Source organism: Neopelma chrysocephalum, unplaced genomic scaffold (assembly GCF_003984885.1).
Source record: "Neopelma chrysocephalum unplaced genomic scaffold, ASM398488v2 Primary Assembly neopelma1_119, whole genome shotgun sequence".
Classification (NCBI taxonomy): domain Eukaryota; kingdom Metazoa; phylum Chordata; class Aves; order Passeriformes; family Pipridae; genus Neopelma; species Neopelma chrysocephalum.
The window spans coordinates 3583334-3607464 of NW_020897781.1; the positions used below are offsets into that span (position 1 = coordinate 3583334).

At 41.9% G+C, this 24131-nt stretch overlaps 1 protein-coding gene across 1 annotated transcript in view; it reads right to left on the reverse strand.

Annotated features, from left to right (window-relative positions):
- CDH4 (cadherin 4) overlaps positions 1–24131 on the reverse strand; it is a 426717-nt gene that overhangs the window by 165427 nt on the left and 237159 nt on the right. The window contains exon 3 of the mRNA XM_027697374.1: positions 4404–4627. Coding sequence (XP_027553175.1) covers positions 4404–4627 — 224 coding nt within the window. The remainder of the gene's footprint in view (positions 1–4403; positions 4628–24131) is intronic.

Genomic DNA, 24131 nt, shown 5'->3' on the forward strand with positions numbered 1-24131 from the left:
TATTTCCATGCTCAGGATTTGAGAAGCTCAAACAACGAGAAAATTTGGTTGACATATAAATGATTCAAAGAAAACAGTATTTTTTTTCAAAAATAAGTCACTGGCAGCAGATGACTGACATCCTACATGTGCTGAATATATCCTCTACCTCCAAGCTCTTGTGCTATGAATTCCTTTCTGTGTTGTATTTCTATGATCCTGATTTTAACTTATGAGGTGAGAACTACAGAAAAACAGATACATAAATAAATACAGAAGAAAATTTGCCAGATGTGCCTTAACACGCTTAGACATACGTAGGGACTGAAAAATAAAGAAAAAATCAATGAGTGAGAGGACCAAAACTTCAGATGGGATAAGCCAACCTAGGGAGTGAAGGAAGTTGATTAGCAAGGAATGATGAGGAAGAGTTGGGACTGAGGGACACAGAGGGCAGGGGGGAGTGAAGCCCAAATGGCACAATATATCTACTCAAGTACTTGGCAAGACTTGAGTTTCTGCAACCAAAAAAGAGGACACTGAAAACTGAAGTCCTCAGCAATGTCACTGTTCACAAACATGATCTTCATTTTTTGACTTCTGGTTGAATCAATATCCAATTTCTCAAAATAATAGCATGCACTCTTAAAAAAGAAGACTGCTAATTCCAGATAAGTAAAGCTTGGCTTTATGTTGTTTTCTTCTGGAGCATTATCCCACTCAAGTTCATCTTTCATAAATGCTGACACAAGCCACAAAGACTTTATGTTATTTCAGAAAATAGCTTTTCTCTTTTCTTTTCTTTTCTTTTCTTTTCTTTTCTTTTCTTTTCTTTTCTTTTTTTCTTTTTTTTTCTTTTCTTTTCTTCTTTCCAAATTACACCCACAGCTTCGATAGATACTTTCAATTCCAAGAACAGGCAGCCAGACAAGAACAGTAGAAGAAACTTTATCTTAAGTATTTATTGTTATGCCAGAATATCGCTCTTTTTCCTCTGGGGTAATTCAGCACTCCTGTGGGAAATATGTGACCTCATTTGCATTTTCTAATTGAATTGCTATCAGGTTTCCTGCAAGACTGAACAAAAAAGTTTCTAGAGTTACTAACATCACTTGTATTAACCAGAAAAAAAAAGTTTACATTCAAGTGTTTGCTACGGAGGAGGAGAAATGTATGCTTCATGTATCAAAAAATACATTTTTGAAGTATTTACCTTCTTTGCTATCATTTTTTCCTACTAGCATGACACTTTACTGTAGTAGTTGGAATTCTTTCATTACAGTGGTTACTGCTGAAATTGGCAGGTTTTCCCAGGTTATTCTAAAGCATCTAAAGCAATTAGCACATTTATAAGGCCAACCCTATGAATGAGGAGAAATTGTCACTGTATTGGCTCACTCACCATTAAAATGTCAGCTTGCACCAAGAGCAGTGCATAGCTGAGGGATTTGAGGTGCAGGTACAGCCACCAAACCCTCTGATTTTGCAATGAAAGCACACAAGGGGAGGACTATCCTGACAAAAGCCATCCTGAGCTACTCTCCCACCCTGGAACCAGACTGGCCACCACCAAAGCTCTCCCAAGCCCATTATGCAGATTTCCAGTCTTAACATATTGTGACGAGAAAGGATCACAAATCCAAAGGATCATTTATTGAGAGTTTAATCCTCCATGGTCTCCTGGAAAGTAGCCACTGCCTCCTCCACTGTGCAGGCAGTCTTACTCCTGGTCTCCCAAAACCTCAGCCACTATCCCAAAAATGCTGACTCCTCCTATAACATTTATTCTGTATTACAACCCCCACAATAACCCAGATGTTTAATAATGGCCATTCTGGGAGGGCTGGTTTTCATGAAGCTGTAATCCATGGATAATTGTGAAGTAAATTCAGATTTATCCTTTCAGAGGTGGTTCAGGGGGACAGTGGTGCTGCCCTTGCTGGGAGATCCCCACGGGAACACAGAGGATGGGTGAGCAAGGCACAAGGACTTGTTTGTGCTGTAGGTGCCAACAAACAGCGACCAGCAGGTGTGGTAAACAAACTTTATGTCGATTATTTTTAATGTCTGGGAACTGTTCAGCATTTTCATGAAATCAGTCACAAATTTACAGAGTAAAACAGAAATGGATGGATGAGCCTCAACAGAGATCTGGTCTCTCCCTCTCTCTCAGGTCACCTCCTCCTTTCTCTCCCATACTTGCCATCTCCATATCCTGAATATAACACAACAGTCTGGAATGTCTTCAAAAAAATTATGTAGTAGTGCTTGAGACATATTACACTATACAAAACCAAATGTGAAATCTGCTTCTAGTAAAAGGCACCAAACATATAAGGGTCATGGCCTGAAACATACTGAACTGGATATTGTTAGGTTTGGGGGTGTTTTTTTCGTCATAAACACTATTATTTTTTAAAATAATCTCATAATCACATTTATTTCTTTAGCAAACAAAGGATTACTTTGCTTCCAAAAACCACTAGCATTTAAATAAAACACAAGTCTGATGCCTGCTATAGGGACCCACCATGAAACTGCTTATGACCTTGTCATTAGTCTTGTTTTCCGTATTTTTCTGGCCTCAAACTACACACTAATAAGGCTTTTAGAAAGCAGGGATATGAATTTTAAGAAGCTTAGCCCTCTCTCTTTTCAACCAGAGTTCAGCTTACATTAACATTAGATGAATTTCCAAGCAAATATTCTGCTAAAACAGAAATGTGTGCTTATTTAGTTTTCTTTCTGCCACACTGAGAAGAAATTTAAAGCAGTATATAAGACATCTTACTTTGTTCCTTCAATATTTAATTACTTTTAGAAGGAAGCAGTATTTCTTTGGTTAGAAAATGGCAAATAGAGTTGACATAACATACAGGGCTTAATTACATCTTGCACAAGCCCAAGCCTTACTGAAGAGCAGCAGAAGTGTATTTATGTGACTCTAAGCCATGCAAAAACTCAGAGGTCAGTCCACTGGGTAGCTGCAAGATTTAAGTCTGTCCAAGTCTTTTCTTTTTTGTCTCACACGTGGCAAAAATTCTCCCAAATGGCACAAACTCACAGGGTGAAGTTCTAACAATATGACATGGAAAGTCCTTCCCTCTTTCCCCATCCTGCCCTGCCCTCTCTGTCCAAGCACTGCAGAAAGGAGGAAAGGAAAGGCCACTCCTGCTATTTTGACCATTGCTGTGCTGCATTAATCCCAACTACAGCCACAGCCAAGAGACAGCCCCTGTCCCTGAAGGAGACAGGACTGCTCCCAGGACACACACCTTCATCCTGGCTCCGCAGGCCTTCAAAATCCAGCAATAAATCAGGCTCTTTAAACAATTCCCTGCCAAATCCTGCCTAAATGTAACCACCAACCAGCCCAGCATCGCATTGCTGGAGTTGGCACCAGACAAGATAACTGCATTTACTCAGTATAGGAGAGGATCTTCAGCCCAGACTAACTCTGAAAATGAAAAGGTGAACTGCTACTGCCAAAAATGACATAGAAGAGGTAGGAAAGAGACAGCTACTCAAGGAGCAGATCAGAAGAAATGTGTTTTCACGGAGCAGCCCCCCAATTCCAATGGTTCTGTGCAGCCCACCACTGCATTTAACTGAGGGAATGCTGCTCTCAGACTGCTGGGCAGGGACAGACCCCTCCTGCTTTTCAGCTGAGTGTATGGAACTAAAGCAGAAAGAAACCATCTGTAACCTTCTGTCTGACATACTGAATGGCACTGGCTTTTCACTGTCAGGGCTGGGGAAGGGAAGGTGCTGGCACTGAGCAGAGGGGACATTTGGCACTGCAGTGCCACGTTGTGCTTCGCTGCCTGCACCACGTGTGAGCATGTGTTCCTTATCAGGCAGCAGCAATGCTCCCTGTCCTTGCATTGGAAGGAACAAGCCCAAATCTCCCCTCTGGAAGCTGCAGGGCTATGCAGATGGCTCACAAGAGAAAGGAATAATTGTGGAAACCAGGAAGATGCCTTGGCAGCATGGCAGAGCAGCCAGTGCGTGAGTCCAGGTCTGGGCTGTCACAAAAGAAATCTGAACTTAAAACCGTCAAGAACATGGTTGACTTTGACTCTGCACCCTTCATTTGCAGGTTTTACTTGAAGTTAAGAAAGATTGTTAGCACTGAGTTGCAAACATGATGTACATAACCTGCAGTGTACAACAGAGCCAAGCAGTCACTTAAAAATACAAAAGTATGAAGTTAAAAACCACTTCCCTCACTGGCGACCTTAAATCATTTCTGTCAGAGAGGTTCAAGGATCATTTGCAAGAAATTGGATGCTGGTTGTGGTATCTCCTACCTGGACACTTCCTTATGAAGCACAGACCAGGCAACACAAACACTCCAACGCCGCATGAAACTTTGGGGCAAAGGAAGAACGAAATAAGAAAAAGAGCTCCAAAAAAACTCTTACCTTGTGTCCATTGTGTTGGGACTTCTCTGCCACCAGAAACCGGACCATGGCCTCCCATCTGCCCAGGGTCTGGGGATCCCACGCCGTCACCACCAGGATCAGCTGCTTCGAGGGCATTTGCACGTGGTGGGCAGCGAACAGGGTCCCGTCCGCCCTCACCTTGAAGTCCAGGCTGTTGGTTTCATAGCGAACTCCCTTGTTACCAGCACAGTTATTAAATTTTACTAGAACAGAGAGTAAGAGATGGAAGAAATGTGTGAGATTGGCGTGATAAGGAAAGCAATCAAATACAAGTTTCAGACATTTAATTTTCACTGATGTCTTCTATATCTCTAATAACCATCAAGGAAATGATTTAACTGTTTCTTCGACCTTTCAGGAGTGCTCTTGTGCTTTATCTCTGTTCCCCAGGGAAGGAGCTGTAAGCCATTTTTAAAGTATTTGATACAGTTTCATTAGATCTCAAACACAGCTGTTCCCCATTTCTACAAGTGGATTTCTCCCTTGTCGCCATTATCTTTTAAATTCAACTGGAGTCTATTACCCACATTGTGGGTATTTTTTTGCAGGAAATGTTCTCCATTTCCCTAACCCTTCAATAACCTACTTACCATATAGCCTATTTGCACATTCTTAACTGAAATTCAAAAGCCCATAACAATTCCATTATCAGAAATATAAAAACAACAAAAAAATTAAACACAGAAAAAAAGTTAAACCATTTTGGAACACCCATCTGCTGCTGGAACTGGACTCCCACCCTGAGCTGCATGCCCACCCTGGCTGACCCTTCACATGTTACAGTTCCTGCGAAGAGGAACTGTAAAACTGTGCTTCAAAAACCATAATGTGTCATTTAAAAGCCTACTCCGTCAGATCAAAGCTCCCCAGTCTCTGATATTTTTATTTTCCTCTTTTTTTGGACAAAGTCATTCACAGACTAGTTTGAAAACTATTTTTATTGCCATTATGAAACATGTCACATACATTAGGACAGAAAACAAAAACTCTATTATACGACAAAATTGACAAATCTGATCGAAACTGAACCTGCAGCTAATAACACAGGAAACAAAACACTTTCTGCCATTCGAGTAATCCACGGGGCGGAACACACATGTGGTGAAGGCAAACATATTGTACCCGTAAAAACATCTCAAGTGAGTGAGAATGGATGTACCGCGTTCCAGCTCGGATCGTTAGATGGTTCTCACGCTGTGGCTGCTGAGTGCTCAGCAGACATGCTCCAGCCTGCCCTGAGACAAGGAAAAACCTGCTGGCCAGGTCTGATGGGGCTTCAGCAGGCACTTAATTCCTGCAGAAGAAGAGCTGGGCCGGATGGATCCTACCTAGACTGGCTGTGGTGGGAGAAGGGATGCAGCAGCAGTCCAGGCAAGAAGAGCTCTTGAGACAGTTGTACCCCAACCACCCCTTCCCCCCCATGCCACAACTGACTCCTCTGTAGTGCTGCTTTGAGCTGAATCAAGGACTAATCCGGATTTAAATAAAAATCCAAAGGATGGCATAGTTGAAGGAAAAAAACCAGCCAGGGAACGGCTCAAGCCACCCTGCTGCCAAAGCCCCCCAGCACCATCCAAATACAGAGAAACAAGGAGCAAACTGTAGTGGAAGAAGAGAAAATCCTTCTCCTCCTTCACCAGACTGCACCCCTCACTAACCAGGGTGTGATCATGTCATGACTGTACATCTTACAAAGGCTTTCTATGCTGTGTGTTTATTTAGATCCCATTTGTACATTTTTATGTGTGTGAAGTGTTACCTAATGCTGCAGCAACTGCTGGGCACAAACTGCAAGTGTCATACATTGATTTGTAAAAAATAAGGTGGATGAAGTTATCCAGTATATAAAAAATCTGAAAGCACTGGATGAGGCTAAACACACAAGGTTTATTGGCACCTACAAGAATTGGGATGGCCTCAGAGACCTGTGAGGGGAGATCCCCCTTCCTCCTGGGACCACCCTGCTGGGAGATTGCCTTCATCTCTCAGGAATTTCTGCAAATCTCCCCTGCATTCCCAGATATAATAAATATGTGCAAACACATCAAGTGCTTCACTTCTAAAATGTTATTTATTTTCAGCTCCATGCCATCAGCGCTGTTAGAAACCTGGCACATGAGCTGGTGCATTGCTGCACCTCTCTGCTGTGCACTGGCCATGCAGAACACAACTCCCATCCCCACCTCCCGAAGTACCCACGTATCATACATGGAAAGACATCTGAAGAAGAGAGAAAGGAGTGATAATGACTGCACATTAAAAAACATCTCAGAGCTTACTTTGATTTTATTGAGATTAAAAGAAAGCCTTACAGTGTACCAGTAGTCTGAGAGAAAAAAACCAACAATCTTCCTATATGTGTATGTGGTGATTTCAGTATTCAAAGTACTTAAACATCTGCTTAAGACACAGCGCGTGGCTCCAATATGCTGCTCTGGTGTCATATGTCACTGTGTCGACTTTTATGCTCCATTATCTAAAAATGGCTACCTCGTAGACAAAGTCCCTCTGTGACTTGCTAATTACTTCCATTAGTTTAAAACAAACTTGACTAGAGACGGAGAAAATCCTGAGAGAAATTGTCTAATTTCTTTTTTTTTTTTAACACGCACCGTCTCTGCTCCACATTGCTCCTCTCAGGTAGCACAGGTGGGGTGAACACTCAGCAATGAATTAGCACAGCCTGCTCCTCTCCTAAGAGCCTTTAGGAACTGCAAGCACAGAAAGGCTTCAAGGACATGAGGATTCCATAGTGTTGAGTCACTCTGCATGGCAGCAATGGGGCCATGGCTCCCCTGGGCAGCTGTGCAGGGGATTCCAAACACACAGGGATGACCGTGCTCAGCTGCTGTCAGGCAGAGCTGCTGCTATTGCTCCAGGTACTGTTTATACACAGCAGAGAAAACATAGGATAGCTGAGCTGCTCACACTTCCATCACAGGACTGCAAGGACATGGCTTAGTGCTGGGTTGGCAGTGCTGGGTTAAAGCTGGACTCAACAATCTTGGAGAGGTTTTATAACCTAAATGATTCTGTGATTAGAAATCCTAAACTCCTTGCTGCTCTGTGAAAAACTATTCCTTGGGATTTTACATGACTAGTGAGATGCACTGTTTTATACATACATATATATAATATACACACACACATATATACATATATGCACACACAGAGATCCACATAATACACTATAGGTATCTTATAAATAAATACCTTATCTATACAAATTTATATATAAAATACTTTTCCCAAATATATGTGTATGGGTATACAGGGAAAAAAAATCAAGTTATTGTTCTATAATAAATAACATAGTTCAAGGAAAGAAGACCTTATCCCTGTTTTCAAATTCCACCTCTTACCTCTACTCTTTGCTCTCACGGAGACTGAAATTAAAGTTTCATTCAGCAGCAGATAACTTTTGCTTTTCTTTTTTTTCCTTTTCTCCTTTAGAAATCTCTAAGTCTACGTAATTTGCAGTTGATGCAACTCTTGACTTTCAAATAATGTAATAAATAAACAAACAAACACTAGCTGTGTTTATTAGACTTAGAACTCTCTGTGGACACAAATCAATCTTTCTTTGACCAGTCTGAAGCCTAAAGAACACTGCATGAATTTAACATTTAAAAGCTGCAGCATCAGTAATTAGGATTTCGGATAAACAGCAGAGTCACACATCTATCATTTTTACAGGATGGTAAAAAACCCCAACTTTTTTAAAACACGCTGGATAAAATGTTCAGTGATGCTTATCGAAAGCTTATGCTGAAAGGAGCATCTAATGCCTGATGAAAGAAAAACCAAGAAGGCACCCTCATTAGCAGGCTTTTAGGTTTAACCCTTTACCCTCATCATTTTTAATTGCTTCTCTATGAAAGGAGGAAGTACAACAATTTGATACGTTGAAACAGGTAGTGAGTGATGGGCAGGAAAGCTGCAGGAGTCTGCAGCAAACTGCTGGGCATCTGAGACAAAAAAATGGTATTTTTCTTCAAAAAAGACCCAGGGTGAAAAAAAATTCAACAAGTTTTGCATTGTTCCCTTTTATTATTTAGCTTGTTAAGCTGGCTGGACAGAGTCAAATGATCAAGTGAGGATCTTGAAAGATGTACGAATACACTGAACTTCCTTGCCCCCCAAATGTCTGAGAAATATACTGAATTTAATGGGACTATAAATGGTACAAACCAAAGAACTCACTTTTAGCCTTATCCTTCTAGATTCTCCTTTAACTTCTCCTAGTCCATTAAAAAGTGCCCCCTCTGGCAAGCTGCACAGGGCTGGAAGAGCAGGAGGGATAATACTCATTTATTAGGATGTACCCCCTGGCAGGGCATCATCCCACAGTTCAGGATACAGGTCCCTTCATTTGGAGGATTATCACTGCAAAGATGTTTCTCTCCTGATGAACTTTAAAGCAGCAAACACACACCACTATTTCCAGCAGGATCCATCTGCTTTTCAAGCTGTGTCTCTTGACCAGCTCCCCTACACCCGGCGCACCGTGATAAAACTGAGCTGCCAAATCCACCCCTCCTGTGAACACCATTAAGGTGAGGATGGCTTAGCTGTGACCTTTGGAAATTTCAGATGTCTGGGTAACCTGCAGAGTCCTCAGCGTGTACGGAAACGTCCCTTTTGTGTGATCATGAGCAAATCACTTGTATTCCTGCCCTGGCACTCCCGGCCCAATGCTCCCAAATGCCTGCACTCATCCATCTCCTCCGGCCTCTGCAGGGGGTTCAGCCCTGGCCAGCATTCCCCCTGCACGTCACCACACCAGAAATTAAAAAGACCCAAACATGTCTTTAGTGGATAGGAACCTGTTGTCTAAGAACAGGCACGAAACCATTCAGCTAACCACAAAAATGCACCCTGTGAGCACATCACAGCCTCACAAAGTGATTTCTCCATTAAGTGCTAATGGGAAGCAGAGCTCGCTGTGCCTTGTTGGAAAGCTGCATTTATTTGACAAAGTAAGTACGTGGCATAAAATTTTACACAGCCACATTTTCGAGGCGTCTTTCTTTATGTTCACGTAATCCCTCTGTGATTCAGTGAGAAAACTGCTTTATAGCAGTGGGAACCAACTGCAGTTGAGTGAATTCCCTGTGGCCACACTGGAAACCTCGAGCAAAGCTGGGATCTGAGTCCTGAAATTCAAACTGCCAGCTGACACTGCCTCCATCACCCACATACAAGGGACAAAAATTATAAATGGGGAAAACGGGCCTTCATAGGCACTTCAAAAAGCAAACAGAGGCAGATCCTTAACCCTACAAACTGCTGTATATTTCCATATTAGTTCCGGACAAAAAAAATTAAGGAATGTCACACAACTTATTATTGCAATTGTTGTGTGAAATGGAGCCTATGAACAAACAAAAATCCATGGTGGAATTCTGTGACTAAAATATCTTGTCTGCAAAAGGGAAATGCTGAAAGAAAGGCAAAAAGATTTTCATAGAATCATGGAATCATCAAGGTTGGAAAAGACCTCTAAGATCACCGAGTCTAAGAATTAATCTAACATTGGGCCCACCACTAAACCATGTCCCCAAGTACCACATCTACATGTTATTTGAACACTTCCAGGGATGGTGATTCCATCACTTCCCCAGGCAGCCTGTTCCAAACCTGACAACCCTTTCAGTGAAGAAATTTTTCCTAATATCCAACCTAAACCTCCCCTGATACAACTTGAGGCCATTCTCTCTTGTCCTACCTTGTCCTATTTTGTTTCTCTTGTATTAAAAGGATGGATATGTCCAGGTACCACAAGCATTTTGACCCCTCTGAAAGAATTCAGAGACGTTGCTGTCACAGTGTTTTGTGGAAATTAAAACTGACTTGAGCCATCGCACTTACACCACGTAAGTCCAGAGTCCTGTTTCTATCCCACTCCTGCTTACAGTAAATCCCGTACTAGCACACAATACACAGCCAGATTTGCTTCCTGCAGTTAATAAAATGCTCAGAGCCCTTCTCCTTCCGTACAAGAAAAACAACACATAAATAGGAAAAAAGGATGGCTGTAAAACCTGATGGAGACAATGTGTAATTTTCATCCTCCCATTACTAACTTTATAGGTTACATTTTCAACCACGTCCCCATAAAAGATATCACACTAATAAACTCTGTGTCTTTATTTAATATTTATAGCACCACAGGAGAACCAAACTCTACTGGTAGAAGGTAAAACCAGCAATTCAAACAGCTGCTTCAGAGACTAATAAACACATCCCTAGTGATGGAGTTTAAGAGTATACAGTTTAAAAAAATGCTTTGATACAAAAACCTGTTGGAAATAAATGGATGTGTGTTGGTTGGTATATGAATGTATATAAAAATGTGTATGCTCACACCCTGAGCTTCACAAAGCATTGATTATTCATCAAGTGTTCTTGGAGTAAAAACCAAAAATAATGAATGAGTTCGAAGAATTAATGAACTGCCCCACAGTCTATCATCTCCTGAAAACAGTTACCATGATTTAGCATGTTCTTAATGTTATTTTCTTGCAATTAATGGCACAGGAATCTGCTGCAATTTTACCTATTTCTCATATGTCAGGTCAATGTGAAACATTACATCCAATTTTCCAGTGCATTATTTATGATCTCTAAGCTATGACTGCTAATATTTGCCTTGCTGGAATAATAGTAAATTACCATAACAATTTACCATATGTAATTATGTTAAACAAAATCTTTCTTTATTTATCTTCTTGTAATCTTCAGTTACAGTGAATCCTCCTCTTTGGAATCTGCAGTAATACAACATCCACGACATTCCCAACCCATTACATGCTTGTTAGAAATCCCTCCATGTGCAAGTCAACTTGTGACACCTCAGAACTGCCAAACGAGCAGCAATCGATCTCCAGCAGAAACTAAGACAGATTTCAAAAGGCACACAGAAGTATTTTACTTTTAAAAGTACATTCTGAATTTCCCCTCTTTAAATTCCGAAGTTCAACCCCCTCCACGACCAAATTATCCGTGTAGGTTTTAGGCTCACACTAGTGAACTCCTGACTGCCTCATGTTCATTTGCAGCTGTTTTGCCTCCACAAAGCCAGGACTGTAGGTTTTATGGGGAAAATGGCAAACCTTGTTCATGCACAAGTAATTTATTTAAAAAAAAATATTTCTGTGGGCTTGATGGAGCTACATGGAAAAGTCATCTTTTCATTTCCAGAGCCACCTAAATGCTTTTGACACCTTTTCCAGCTTTATATTCCCTTTCATCAGCTCTTGCTTACACAGAGTTTCTGTTTCCATGACCAGATGAAAAGGAACAATACATTTCAGTGGGCTGAAACAGGGATCCTTTCAAAAGTCATTCTCTCGCCTGCACAGTCAGCCAGTAGCAATGAGGAGTTGAGAGTATATTAAAAAAAGATCTAAATTCCATGCAAACAAAACCAAACCAGCCCTACAGTAAACAAAACCCAATTCCCAGACACTGACTGCCTCCTTTATATCCCCACCTGCGCTATTTTTCATTTACTGGAAGCCAATTCAACTAAAATACATGTTTTTAAGGAAGAAAAAATGAAGAAGTATATTTCACTTTTGGTTTGGAATTGGAGGGGAGTACAGGCCCCTGGAGAGAAGGACTGTAGAACATGATAGAAAAGATGAATCACTCTGGCAACAGCCAGCCAGCCATTAATTTTCAGGAAGCCAGGAGTTGGTCCAATTAAACCAGGCTCCTTTCTCTACATTAACATGCTTTACTCAGTTTTTTTCTGAAGCTAAAACATCAGCTCGAGACCCCAAAGGCTTTTCTATTTAGGATCAATCAATCTACTTTGCTGCACTGTAAAACATACACTGTCAGCTCTGAGGCGAGCTCAAAAAAAAGAGCAACAGTAGAAAAATTTGATAAATCGACATGTTCTGGCAGTCAGTAGAAGGATTCTTCCTACACTGTCACTTATTTTTATCTGATTAGAAACAAGTATTAGTAAAGGGAATATTCCCTTCTATTCTCTTCCTGGTATTTAGCATTGGGTTAAAGAGGATTCTTTTTATCCCCGATTTTCTACATCCAAGCCAAAAGCTTCCTACCACAAAGGCAGAGAGATACTACCCAGATTTCAAAGGGCAGCAAGTTTCAATTGGATTTGCAGGATGTGCACTCACATTCAAGCATTTTCTTCAGCACAGGAACATGATCCTGCATCTGTTGGTGCTCATGTTAAAGACATTTTTCACTGCTTTCAATGTTTTCATGCTCAGGGCTTTACTGTGGGTGTGCAACCTCACCTCCAGGTTTCCAGCACCTCCTTTGGCAAGGATTGCTTTATTCCGGGTTTCATTGCCCATTTGAGATCCACTTACTCTTCCTCAACCCTACTGAGACATTTCAGGAATGGTTAACTAGTACATGAGCCAGGCACTGATGACAGAGGCTATAAGGAGGACACTTAACATGGTCTGAAGTCCTCTGCAAAGAGGCGCTCTGGGCTGGGCTAACTCTCAGGGTTACTCCTTTCTTTGGTAAATGCCATAGTAACTCCCTGTTGTTCCCAGTAGACATCTTCACTTTTGGACAAAAACCTGTCCTAGTAGTTTCAGTATGACAGTCCTCCTCTGTTTTCAACAGCAATGTAGACTGAAAGCCACTGGGATGTGCAGCTGATGTTGCAGCTTCAGATTACAAGGCGAATAAAGAGAGCTTGGCTTGTGTAATTCTGCAGATACCAACTGCACCACACGTTTTGGCAGATACTGAGTTTTTATGGGCAAACATTTTTGTTCTTTTCTCTTCTTTAAATTCCATGTGTCTGCAGGATAGTACTGAGATTCACTATGGCACTAATGAGATCATTTTACAATTAAAGGCTAAGTAGAAACAAACCTCTCACCACTCTACAGGAGAGTTTGGGTTCTCTGATTAAGCAGCAGTAAATAAACCTGTTTCACTCTTGGTCCTGGTGCATGGGCTTTCTATGATTAACTCTCCAAACAAGATGGACTGATTGACCCCATGGATTAATCAATGAGTTTCTCAGCTTCAGAGCAAAGTGCAAGTTGTGGGAGTTACCTGCAGCAGGATATGTTCTAATTATTATTACCAGCACAGAGTACATAAATCCCAAGGCGCTTTATTCGGAGGTTTTACTCTTAGCGCTAATGATTTCCACAACACTCCCATGTTTGTCAAACTACCTGCGTGGGAAAAGATTCCAAACACCACTATGCATTTCTTGAGGAAAAACTGCAGGTTGTATGGTAGCTTGGGGTGATAATTATAAAGGGAGGAGCCTGGGTAATGGTAGGGCAATCTCTAGGTTATAAAAGCTGCCCACCCATTGTACCTTCATCCCTGGAAGAAGCTATTGGGAGGCTGAGGCTGTATTGGAGGGAAACTCCATGTGATGCATGGAGCACTCCCAGGCAGAGCAGAGAGCCCAGCCCTGCTGGTACCAGGAACATCCTGACACTGGGAGCAGTGGTGGGAAGTGGGAAGGACACAGAGCTCCTGCACAACCATCCCCACCAGCTCCCACCTGCTCCACAGACAGAGATCTGGCAGCCCTGTGGGGTTTCCTCTCAGTCACAGATCTCTTTTCAGCTTTCCAGAACTGTATTTGAAAGACATGGGGAGCTGCAGGAAGATTTTTAGTGAGGGGAAAAAAAAAAGTGAACAGAGCCCATTTGCAGCCTAGGAAAAGAAGTTGAAAGAGATGCTCCAACCGCAGCTGTGTCAGACAGCCTCGGGCTTCTCTCTCCTCACACTCTTCAAACAAACAAACTCTCAACACCTCAAAACAGAGGCTGCTCATGTCAGGGGGAAAAAAAATATCAGACACACCAGTAAAGACACTGAACTCCTTGTGGATTTGACTTGTGTGTAAACACCGACAGCTTTGGGTTTGGGTGTTCTCATCTCCCTCAGCCCAGCTTAGGTGTGAAGATACGCTAGTCCAGGGAGTCAGATCACAATGCAGGAAATGAATAGATGTTTCAGGCAAGAATATTAGAAATTGAAGACTTTGTTAACTGGAAGAATCAAGGCAGGGTAGCTATATTTAACTAGCAGCTGCTGTGCACCTCTGCTCTTCTGCCTGCTCAAAAAGCAGCTGTAGTCCTTTACCTTCATCTGTAATCTACACAAGTCTGCAGGTTTCAAGAGAAATAAATAATATGTAGAATAAAACCCTGCTTGGTACCTGGTGGTCTCAAGTGCTTTGACATTTGGAGAAATTCAGAGCATTTTATTTACAGAGGGAGGCTCCAGATTCTGCTTCTGGCACTTGATCAGAGGGAGCAGGAAGAGAAAAAGTGGCCTCGATGCCCAAACTGCACTTGAGTGGGTAACAAACACCGGGCAAGTTGAGAGATGGCAGGGCTGCACAGCTGCAGAAAGCCAGAGCATCCTGCCCCAGGGCTGGGCTCCAGTGTCCACTGACTCCACAGGAAATTCACCCACAGAGCAGGAAATTAACTGGAAAAGCAAAATCACAATAAAACCCAGATCCACGCGATCTGGTGGAGGTCATCACTGAACCCAAATGAACCTCCTGGCCCCTGCAGCTACCCTGGAACAGACCTCGTGCATTCCTGCAGCCCTGGAGCTCAGCTGCTGCTGGAGTCATAGGGATGAGATTTAATGTAACTTTCCCTTTCCTCTTTCACATTCACCCCCTCTGACCCTTCCTTCTACCGCGGTATCCAAGAGAAAGGCATCCCTCCCCTCGCCTGAAGAACGACTTCAGGATTCAACTCCCAACCTTAAATTTCATGAAGCACTTTTGCAGGGCTCAGTCCCTTCAATTAAAACCGAGAGAGACTGAAGCCAGTAAATTAGAGAACGTGACAAATGCAGCACAAAGCACTGAAGATCCCAGAAGGTATCAAATTTAGTGTTAAAGTAAAGAAACAATAGGGAAGTCCAAGACATTTCAGAGTGTAGTGAATCAAATTAAATTGCCTGAAATTCCACATGGAATACATTTGACAAATTTCTTTCCCCCTCTTCAGCTTTCTGTTTGAGATGAACTGTCGTCTGGCAGCTTCAAACGTCTGGCACAGCTTCAGCTTCAGTTTGCTGGGGCTGAATCCAAACACGAACCTGAACTTTACCAGTTCTGCTCTTTTTGTAAACATACTTGCTGTGGCTGCCAAATGCTTTCCAAAAGCACACAAAACCCAGAATCCAAAAGGAAAATATTGTCTTGCTGAAACAAAATTTGCATTTTACCACCTATGGGCAGCATCCCGCACGCAGTGCCGGCGGTCGGGCAGAGCCCACCTTGCCTGTGTTTCCCCACACGTTTTGGAAGGGGACAACGAGTGGGGAGCTGCTGTGGGAGGGATGTGTCTCTCATTCACCCAGTACAAGCCCATCCCACAGCATTTCAGCCCCACCAGTGCCAGTGCCACTTCTTCCCCCAGGGCTGCGCAGGCAGCTAATAATACAACAATTAGCAGTAGGATTCCTCAGACGTGCTGGATAAGACAAGCAGTAAAATGTCATTACACCACGTGTCACTGATAGCAAAGACCAGTTTAGATTCCCCCAGTGAGTAGTCTCAGAACAAATTCATTTTAAGGTAGGGAACTTCAGCAGCGGAAGAGACGGATATAAAGAGGGTTATGATCAAATTGCTCCTGAGCCCAGATAGCATCAGCCTGGATATATCAGATTCTTTTTCTCCACTTTGCTTTTAAAACATAATTGGTTTTGCAAAAGGCTTACAACAACGCACGCTTCTTTGACACAGAGTGCCATTCTTCACCAGCAGCATCCCACTACCTGCATGATTCTCTTCATAAATTCTTTCTTCCTCCATTTTAAAGCTTTTTAAAACTCTCAAGCTTCATAAACTATCCAACTGCAGATGGCTAAACCAGGATGGCTAAACTGAGCCCACCTTTAGGCTGAAGAGCAGCAAATGACAGAGCTGTTCGAGTTCTGGCACCAAGCAGGTGCTGTTAGAAAAGCATATTTTATTGTCCACCAAGTCTCAGCCTCACCTCTGAGAGCCACATGGAGTTCCACCACTGCCTAAAATAGACAACATCTGGTTCATATAAACTCTGATTTATTGCATGTCTTCACTCCCCTTGGGTTTTAATTACGAGTAGATCTTGTAACTATTATATTTGTATTTGTTTTATCCATCTAGATATTTTTCTACACTATTAACTACAAATGAAAGCTCGTTCTAAAAATAGTACAAAATTATACTTAAAAATATGCATATGGTCTTTATTAAGGAAATCCCTATACTGAATTTTTAGATGAAGTAAAAACACCACTGAAACCACTGATTAGCAAACAAGCCCTTACCTGATTTAGTATGAGACTAAAGAAGTTGCTTTCTATTACAATAAAACCCTAAAGAAAAGAGTACAGAACTGACTGCTGCCTCTCATCCTAACCAGTGTGGAGGCAGATAAAAATCCCTCATTACTGCACCACTCTGACTACTCCCAGGGTTTTTTCTGGGGGTGTGGAGCCACTTCCAATGGTCAGATATCCTCATTTTAAAGCACCTCTCTTCTTCAGCAGACAAGATAGAACCAGACTGTACCTAAAGAATAAAACACACTTCCTCCCCTGGGTAAGAGAATACAATCAGGAATGCAATCATTGGAAGCCTTCCTCCTGAGACTTTTTTTTTGTCTAAGCTTTTTTTTTTTTTCCTAATGAAACTCTTGATCTTTCTGGGAATAAGCTGATTTAAAAGTGACTTTTTAATTTGTATGATTGAATAACTACCACCACAACAGAACATATAGTGCAATAAATAAATACCACTAGCAAACATCAGAACTCCCTGCCTCTGCATCATCCATCAAAACCAATTCTGTAAAAAACAAGGGATGTGACAAACCCAAGCAACTTTTCTCCCCCATCTTACAAAAAGACTGAAAACTATTTCTTGAAATGCCCTAATGTTGCTATTAAATTATGAGTCTTCTGAAAATGTTTAGTGGTCGTTCACAGCACCCTCCAGGAGGACCAGAAGATGTTACCTCCACAAGCCCAGCACACTGAGTGGGCAGCTCAGGTCCAAGCACTGAGGCAGAATCCTGTCCTACTCATGGCACAGAGGTTTTGGGAATATGATGGAAAACAGAAATTGCCCCAGATGTCTGAACTACTGAAATCTGGAAAGCAAAAAGGGCTGAGAGCTGAGTTTTCCCTCCCCCAGTGTCTGCACACAGCGTGACTCGCGTGCTGAGCCATCTGCAGACCAACAAACCCTCCAGGTAGAGCAACAGGAACGTAAGAAATATTTTGGCTCTGTATCTATTTTTTAATTAAAAAGTTTTGCATGTAAACAGATACCTTCTCTTCCTCCAAATCTATACTGACATCCACTACTTATCATTCTGAAGCAATTGCTAGGGGAAACGTGATTAAAAAATTCCATATTCCATGGAAGTGTTCTTAGAACTGCCCATCATTGTGCCGTCTGGTCCCCTTTCACACCAGCTCAACTGTGAGAGTTTTAAGCTGAAATCAAAAAGTCGGGCCACTTAAAGACATAAAAGTCAGTTATGAGGCTGAAATTTTATTTTTCATTTATTGATTGATGGGTTGGAAAAGAAACATCGACTGGCTGATATCTTTTAAAGGTTAAACAAGTGTGATGAATGGTAGCAAAGAAAGCCCTACCAAACCTTGATTCCCACTTCTTTTACGAACTACAGGGATATCAAGGCTAAGCTGGATGGGGTTTTGAGCAAGCTGGTATAGTGGAAGGTGTCCCTTCCCATGGTAGGGAGGTGGAACAAGGTGATCTTGAAGGTCCATTTCAACCCACACTATTCTGTGATTCTATGAACAACATCCTAACAACACAACAACCCCAGTATAGCAACAGGGACCACAGAGGGATGAAGGCACATGAGCTGGAGACTCATCCTCTCCGCACAGATGTGGAGGGTGCAGCTGGCACTGACCCCAGGACGCTGCACTGGCTCTTATGCCCCGTTACCACCATGGGTAGCAGCACTTCAACACTTTCCAGTCACACATTTGCAGTTTTTTCAAGAGCAGGCCTCAGTAAGGACTGTCAACTACTGCTGTCAGGGATGTCTAGCTCAGTGTAAACACTCCGCTAGTAACGTGATGAAATTACACCTTCAGGTTTATTCTAACTGCTAAAATAAATCTTTGCACAGAACAAGTGTGCATTCATTTATACTGCAGGGCTATGACCACAAGTTTTAATTTTTACTATTTAATTATTCATCCTGGATCAGGTCTCAATTTAAGCTAATATGCAAAGATGAGGAAGAATGGGCACTTGTTTATCTCAGTTTTTTCCAATTAATTCAAGTTGTTCAGTAATCACATTACTTTTCTACTATGTGATAAGAAAGAAAAAAACAACCAGCAACTATCCAAAGAACAAAAAAAGACTCCCTTTATGCAAGAATCAGGATGTTCTACAAAATTTACTTGCATGGATAGACTCCAATAAACCCATTAAAATATTCATTTATAGGGATGGCTCATATTATTGACTCAGCTTGCAAGGGAAATTTTTCTTCTTTTTTTTGCCTTTAATGTCTATAATATTATGAGTGAATTGACCTAATAACAGATTATATGATGGAGATCGGCAGAGGTTTCCTTAAATTGTCCTGGAAATACGAAATTTTCCTAAATTTCCCTCTTGCTCCATATAGGCAGTGATAATATGTGGTACATCAACCAGCAAATTCACATCAATTACCTGGTGCTATACCTGAATTAATCAAACCCAAAACTTCCAACCCACCAAAATGCCTGCTTAAAATTAACCATGTCCTACCTTTTTTCAATAAAAAACTTGGGAAAAGTTGAAGTAAGAAACTTCAGTCTTGAAGAAACTCTGTAATTCATATAGTTTTAATGACATTTCTGACCTTTAAAACAAAAAGCATGAATAGCTCACCCAGACTATTGGGCAAATAGAAAAAGTAACAAGAAAAGCCAGCAAAGAAAAGAGGAGCTACCCAGGAGGAATCTTCTGTAGCTCCAATATACAACATTTCTACTCTGTAAAAATAAAATGCCACTAAAACTTCGCCAGCCACCGCCCTCATTTAGTCCGATGAGACTTTCTGTTGCTCCCCCACTTGTTCCTTTGATTACTCTGATGTCCAGAAGTTTCTGATAAACAGTCTTGTACTAAGAACATATCATTGTTTGAAATGCAGTTGTCAGAACAGAATATTACTTTATTTCTCTTGCATGTAAATACCAGCAAGAGCTCACACTCTGTCATTTGAATTACCTCCTAAAAATCATCCAAACCTCGAGGAGCCCTTCTGATCCAGGCTCACAGATACAGCAACAACTATATTGTGTCTGTATGAAACACCAGGGTCCTGGGCTTTTAAAGACATCACTGCTGAAATAGGTGGCCTTGATTATTTTTGTGCTCAAGCATAGGCATCATCTGGTGATCAGTCCCTGCACTTATATGCACAAATTAATTATGCTGAAAATTTTTCAATTAGCCATTTGCCATCGCCCTTGTCTGACTGGAGCCTACGGTTGGGGTGGTGTTCCCATCTCACAGCCAGGTCATCACACAGAGGAGGGGGCAGACACTGAGCTCCACTGAACCCCAACCAGCCACACCACCAGTTCCATGTGCTTAACCTTCACGCTTTCCTGAATGTTTACAAAAAAATCAAACAAAACCAAGCAAATCTTTTTGTAGAACCTGACTGCCACAGGCAAGTCCTTCTTCTCTACAGGACTCTCCCCGTGAATGCACCTCCAAAACACTGTGGACCTTGATCTCAAGTGGGGAGGATGAGGTGATGGAGCTGCCCTAGGAGCCTCCACCACTGCACATGGATGGAGTCTGGGATGTGCAACAGTGCAATGCTGACACGTTCCCCTCTGTGTGCACGTGGCCAGGACACCTGCACAGCGCCGACCTGCAGCAGACTTGGCTTGATAACCACTTATTTCCTCCAGCACCAAAGGGACTGAAGCTCTAAAATGAAAAGGCAGGGGGGAGGAATGCAGCCATTTAGGGAAGATCCACCCAACCAGCAGTTTCAGAATGAAAAATACAGGCTGCCTTGTTTAAAACCACTGTCCTATGCTTAGGCAGCCCTCCCCCTCAGGTATCTGCACTGCACAACGCCCCTCTGGAGGGTGATATTATACGTTCGCTCTCTACCCTGTTATTTCTGGCTGCTTAAGCAGCAAAGGACCAATATCCCATTCAGTTATGCTCAGTTGGTGCAAGAGAAATCAGTGAGCGATCTCTCTGCAGCTCAATTCCCACACCTCGTGCTCGTGTGGCACTGCTGCTTTCTGACAATGATTGATGACTTCTACCAAGCCTCTGTTACTGGGAACCAAATGGGTATTTCTTCATGAGCTACCCGTTATCACGCAAACTCTGTGAGCTTTAAGGGTAGAAAGCTTATCCTCTGGAACAGACTTTCCCATCTGAAACACCTCCTCCTTTCTCCTGTGATTTACTGTTCATTTATCTTTACTGGAAAATTGGTCTTTCCGAGTTACGAGCTGGAGACATCTGAGGCTCTCGTTTCTGGAAAAGCCAGCCATGGAAACCCTAGAAATGAAATGTCAACACTCCCATGGGCATATTAGCTGGTTTTAGACCACAGTTAATGACTCGTCAATCATATATTATTTCACATTAAATTTTGTTTACATTCGAGTCACAGTGGACCGAGCAGTGGTGTACGTATCCACCACCCAGTTTCCAGTGACCATCAGCAATTAACAGCTTCTGTGCACCCTACAGTGGGTGTTTTCCAAATCCAGATTGACGTGTTTCAGGCAGACTGGCTCTCCAGACAGTATTTCCACAAAAACTAATTCACACCTGAAACACAGAGCAGACACGCTCTACTGTTACTTCCTGCCAGCTCCAAGCCTTACAACTTAAGCTAAACAGTATTTAGTGATTTACTCTGCTTAGCTCTAGCTAGCTAGATTATTAAAATATTATCTTCTGTCTTAGCAGTAAGACAGGGTGTGTGTAGCAAGGTCAAATCATGTCTGTTTATGTCACCTTTTAATTTAGCTGATTTGGGTTGAAAGGATTGCATTAGAGATGAATTACTCCTTAAGAGGTCTCTTTAAAGCAAGGAATTTAAAAAAAATCTGAAACTCTTAAGGTCTCCTAATACATGTGACTATTTTGCTGTGTTTCTGCCCTGAAAAAAAATAATTACTGACGCAAGAAAACTCTGTTTCTTCTAGTAATGAACAGTAGAAGCTTGTCTGAGGGAAAAAACAATGATTAGATTGTATGTGTTACTTCCAAATGTAAAGCCATTTTACTTGAGACAATATTAAGATGCTAAGATGCAATGTTTGATCATTAATTTTGGCTAACACTACACATTAGTGTTGCTGCAGTCTTACATTTTTTTCTTCTCCCTTGGTTTTAGACAGCCTTAATCATGCTTACAGCCGATCCTAATTGCTGAATCCTATCACTCTCCACCTTCTCTAAAACGCTCGGGGCAAAAGAAATAGTGAAGATTAATGGCAGACGTGTAATTAGACGAAAATGTAAAGATCTCGTGTTAATCATTCAGAAATAATTTGATAAATATGAAATTCTGAAGAGTTCTCACTAGAGTAGGAGATGATAAAACTGGAGTGCTGTGGCACAAAGCTGAGCACATTTGTATGTGCCACACTCCTCGCGACTGGAACGGGAGAGCTCACGCCCGAGTGTGTGGGCATGCAAGGGAGGCTCCATTAACATAATGGGATTCAGCATGGAAGACCATCTGTTTTAATTGAGCGAGCTTATTCGTACAATGCTTTGCTCCACTAATCTTGTTTAGATTAATGTTAATGTTCTATTAAAAGGTAGTTTATCATCCCACAATACTGAGTTAAAGCGATCACACCCCACAGTAATATTCTCAGCTCTAGTGGAGGCAGAGAGCTCGCTCGTTACCGGGCTATTGATCAACTCACAGCACAATTATTAAGGCTGGGAACCTTGGTTAAAAGTAACCAGAGGTCCTTTGTCCAGTGAGCGTAAATGCACGGATAAATAGTTTTTATTTAATTAATTTAAAATACAAAAGAACACAGCCCGCAAAATAATTCTCAATTATGCCTTTGGGTAACTACAGGAATGATGCTTTAGCTAATACCACCTTTCAGGTTGTAACAGAGAGAGCAAGTGTCAAACTGGGATGGGTTTCTCTCAATTTCTTTTCTTCCTGCGACTCATCTTCTCACCGTAACCCTTGGTCTGTCTTTAGTGCTTCTTTTAATGAGAAAGCAGGAAGCTGAGTGCTAGCTGGAAGCACACCTATCATTAAAAATGCAGACACAGGGCAAGACAAAATGTGCAACAAAGCACCTTTTGTACGTGGATCTAAAAATACTAAATTGTAGGAGGCATTATTATATCCTGAAGGTTTAACTTTTTTTCCCTCAAAATATGGCAGAATCTGAAAATGAACTTTTGTATTCTCCATGGCTAGAGAATAATGTACCTAAATGTTTTGGTTATTATTTTTAAAGGCTATATTTTTTAAAACAAAATCATGTGCCAGCCAAGTAATAAATTATTCCATCCTTGTTTGGGGGTTGGGTGTTTGAGTAGCAAAATGGATTACAACCTGCTATATTTACAACAAAAATACGACTATCATCAGAAAAATAGATTCTACACTCATCTGAGTTCAACCTTCACCCCTGCTTTCTTCCCTTCACCTTCATAAATGCTATCTTGAGCTGCTCGAGCCCAGGTTCAAGCCCCTGGTGAGGATCCCACCTTCTGGCTGTTCCTCCCACCAGTCTGGAAGAGACTTAAAAACCCACCATTTTGTTTCCTTGTACATCCCTGTGTCCCCTTTCTCCACTGCACCCGGCAGCCTTCAGGGTCTGACCCCTCCAACACTTCACTCCCATGTCACCAGAGCCTTGGCAATTGCCCCTCTCGTTCTCAGCCAAGTAGCTTTGCTCTTTTTCCCTTGCTGCTCCATCGCTCTGGAAGAGCTCCTGGTGGGCCAGCAGCAAGGGTACCTCCACATTTGCCTCCTAAAACATCTCTTCTGCCAGAGCAGACCGAGCTGCTGGGCAACTGCTGCTCGTGCAGGAGTTAGAATCACAGAATCATTTAGCTTGGAAAAGATCACTGAGGACTCCCTCCCCCCTGCCCATCTCAAGTCATCAGTTTTGCCCTGTCTTACACCAAGATGGCAAACCCTCACTGACAAGGATCAACATTTTGGTGTTTGTCTTGCACACCTCCTATTTTTATGGTGTCTACAACTGCAGCTGCTCAATACCACTGCGGCACAAATAAAGTAACAAAAGAAGTAACAAGTGCAGCCCTCCCCCTCCTTCCCAAATTTCAAGTATGGCTTGAAAGAGTCCACTTAGAATTTTTATTTCCTAAGGGGATGTTTTATAATTACATTTTGGACATAGAACAAGGAAGATGAAGGATACCAATAGAAGATGAAATATATGTGAAGAAATTCTTCACATGCCATTCTAAAAACAATAATCTCACAAAGCAATAATTCAAGGGAGATTTCCTCCCCCAATACCCAAACATGCCAGTCATTAATTACAACTCAGAAAAGCTTCTCTGCGATACAAAAGCATCACCATTCCTTCTCTGCAAAATTGGGAATCTGAGAAGAATAAAAGTTAAATGGTTCATCCAAGAAAACCCGGCTGACAGTTGCCAAACTGCAAAACACTGCAAGCAACATC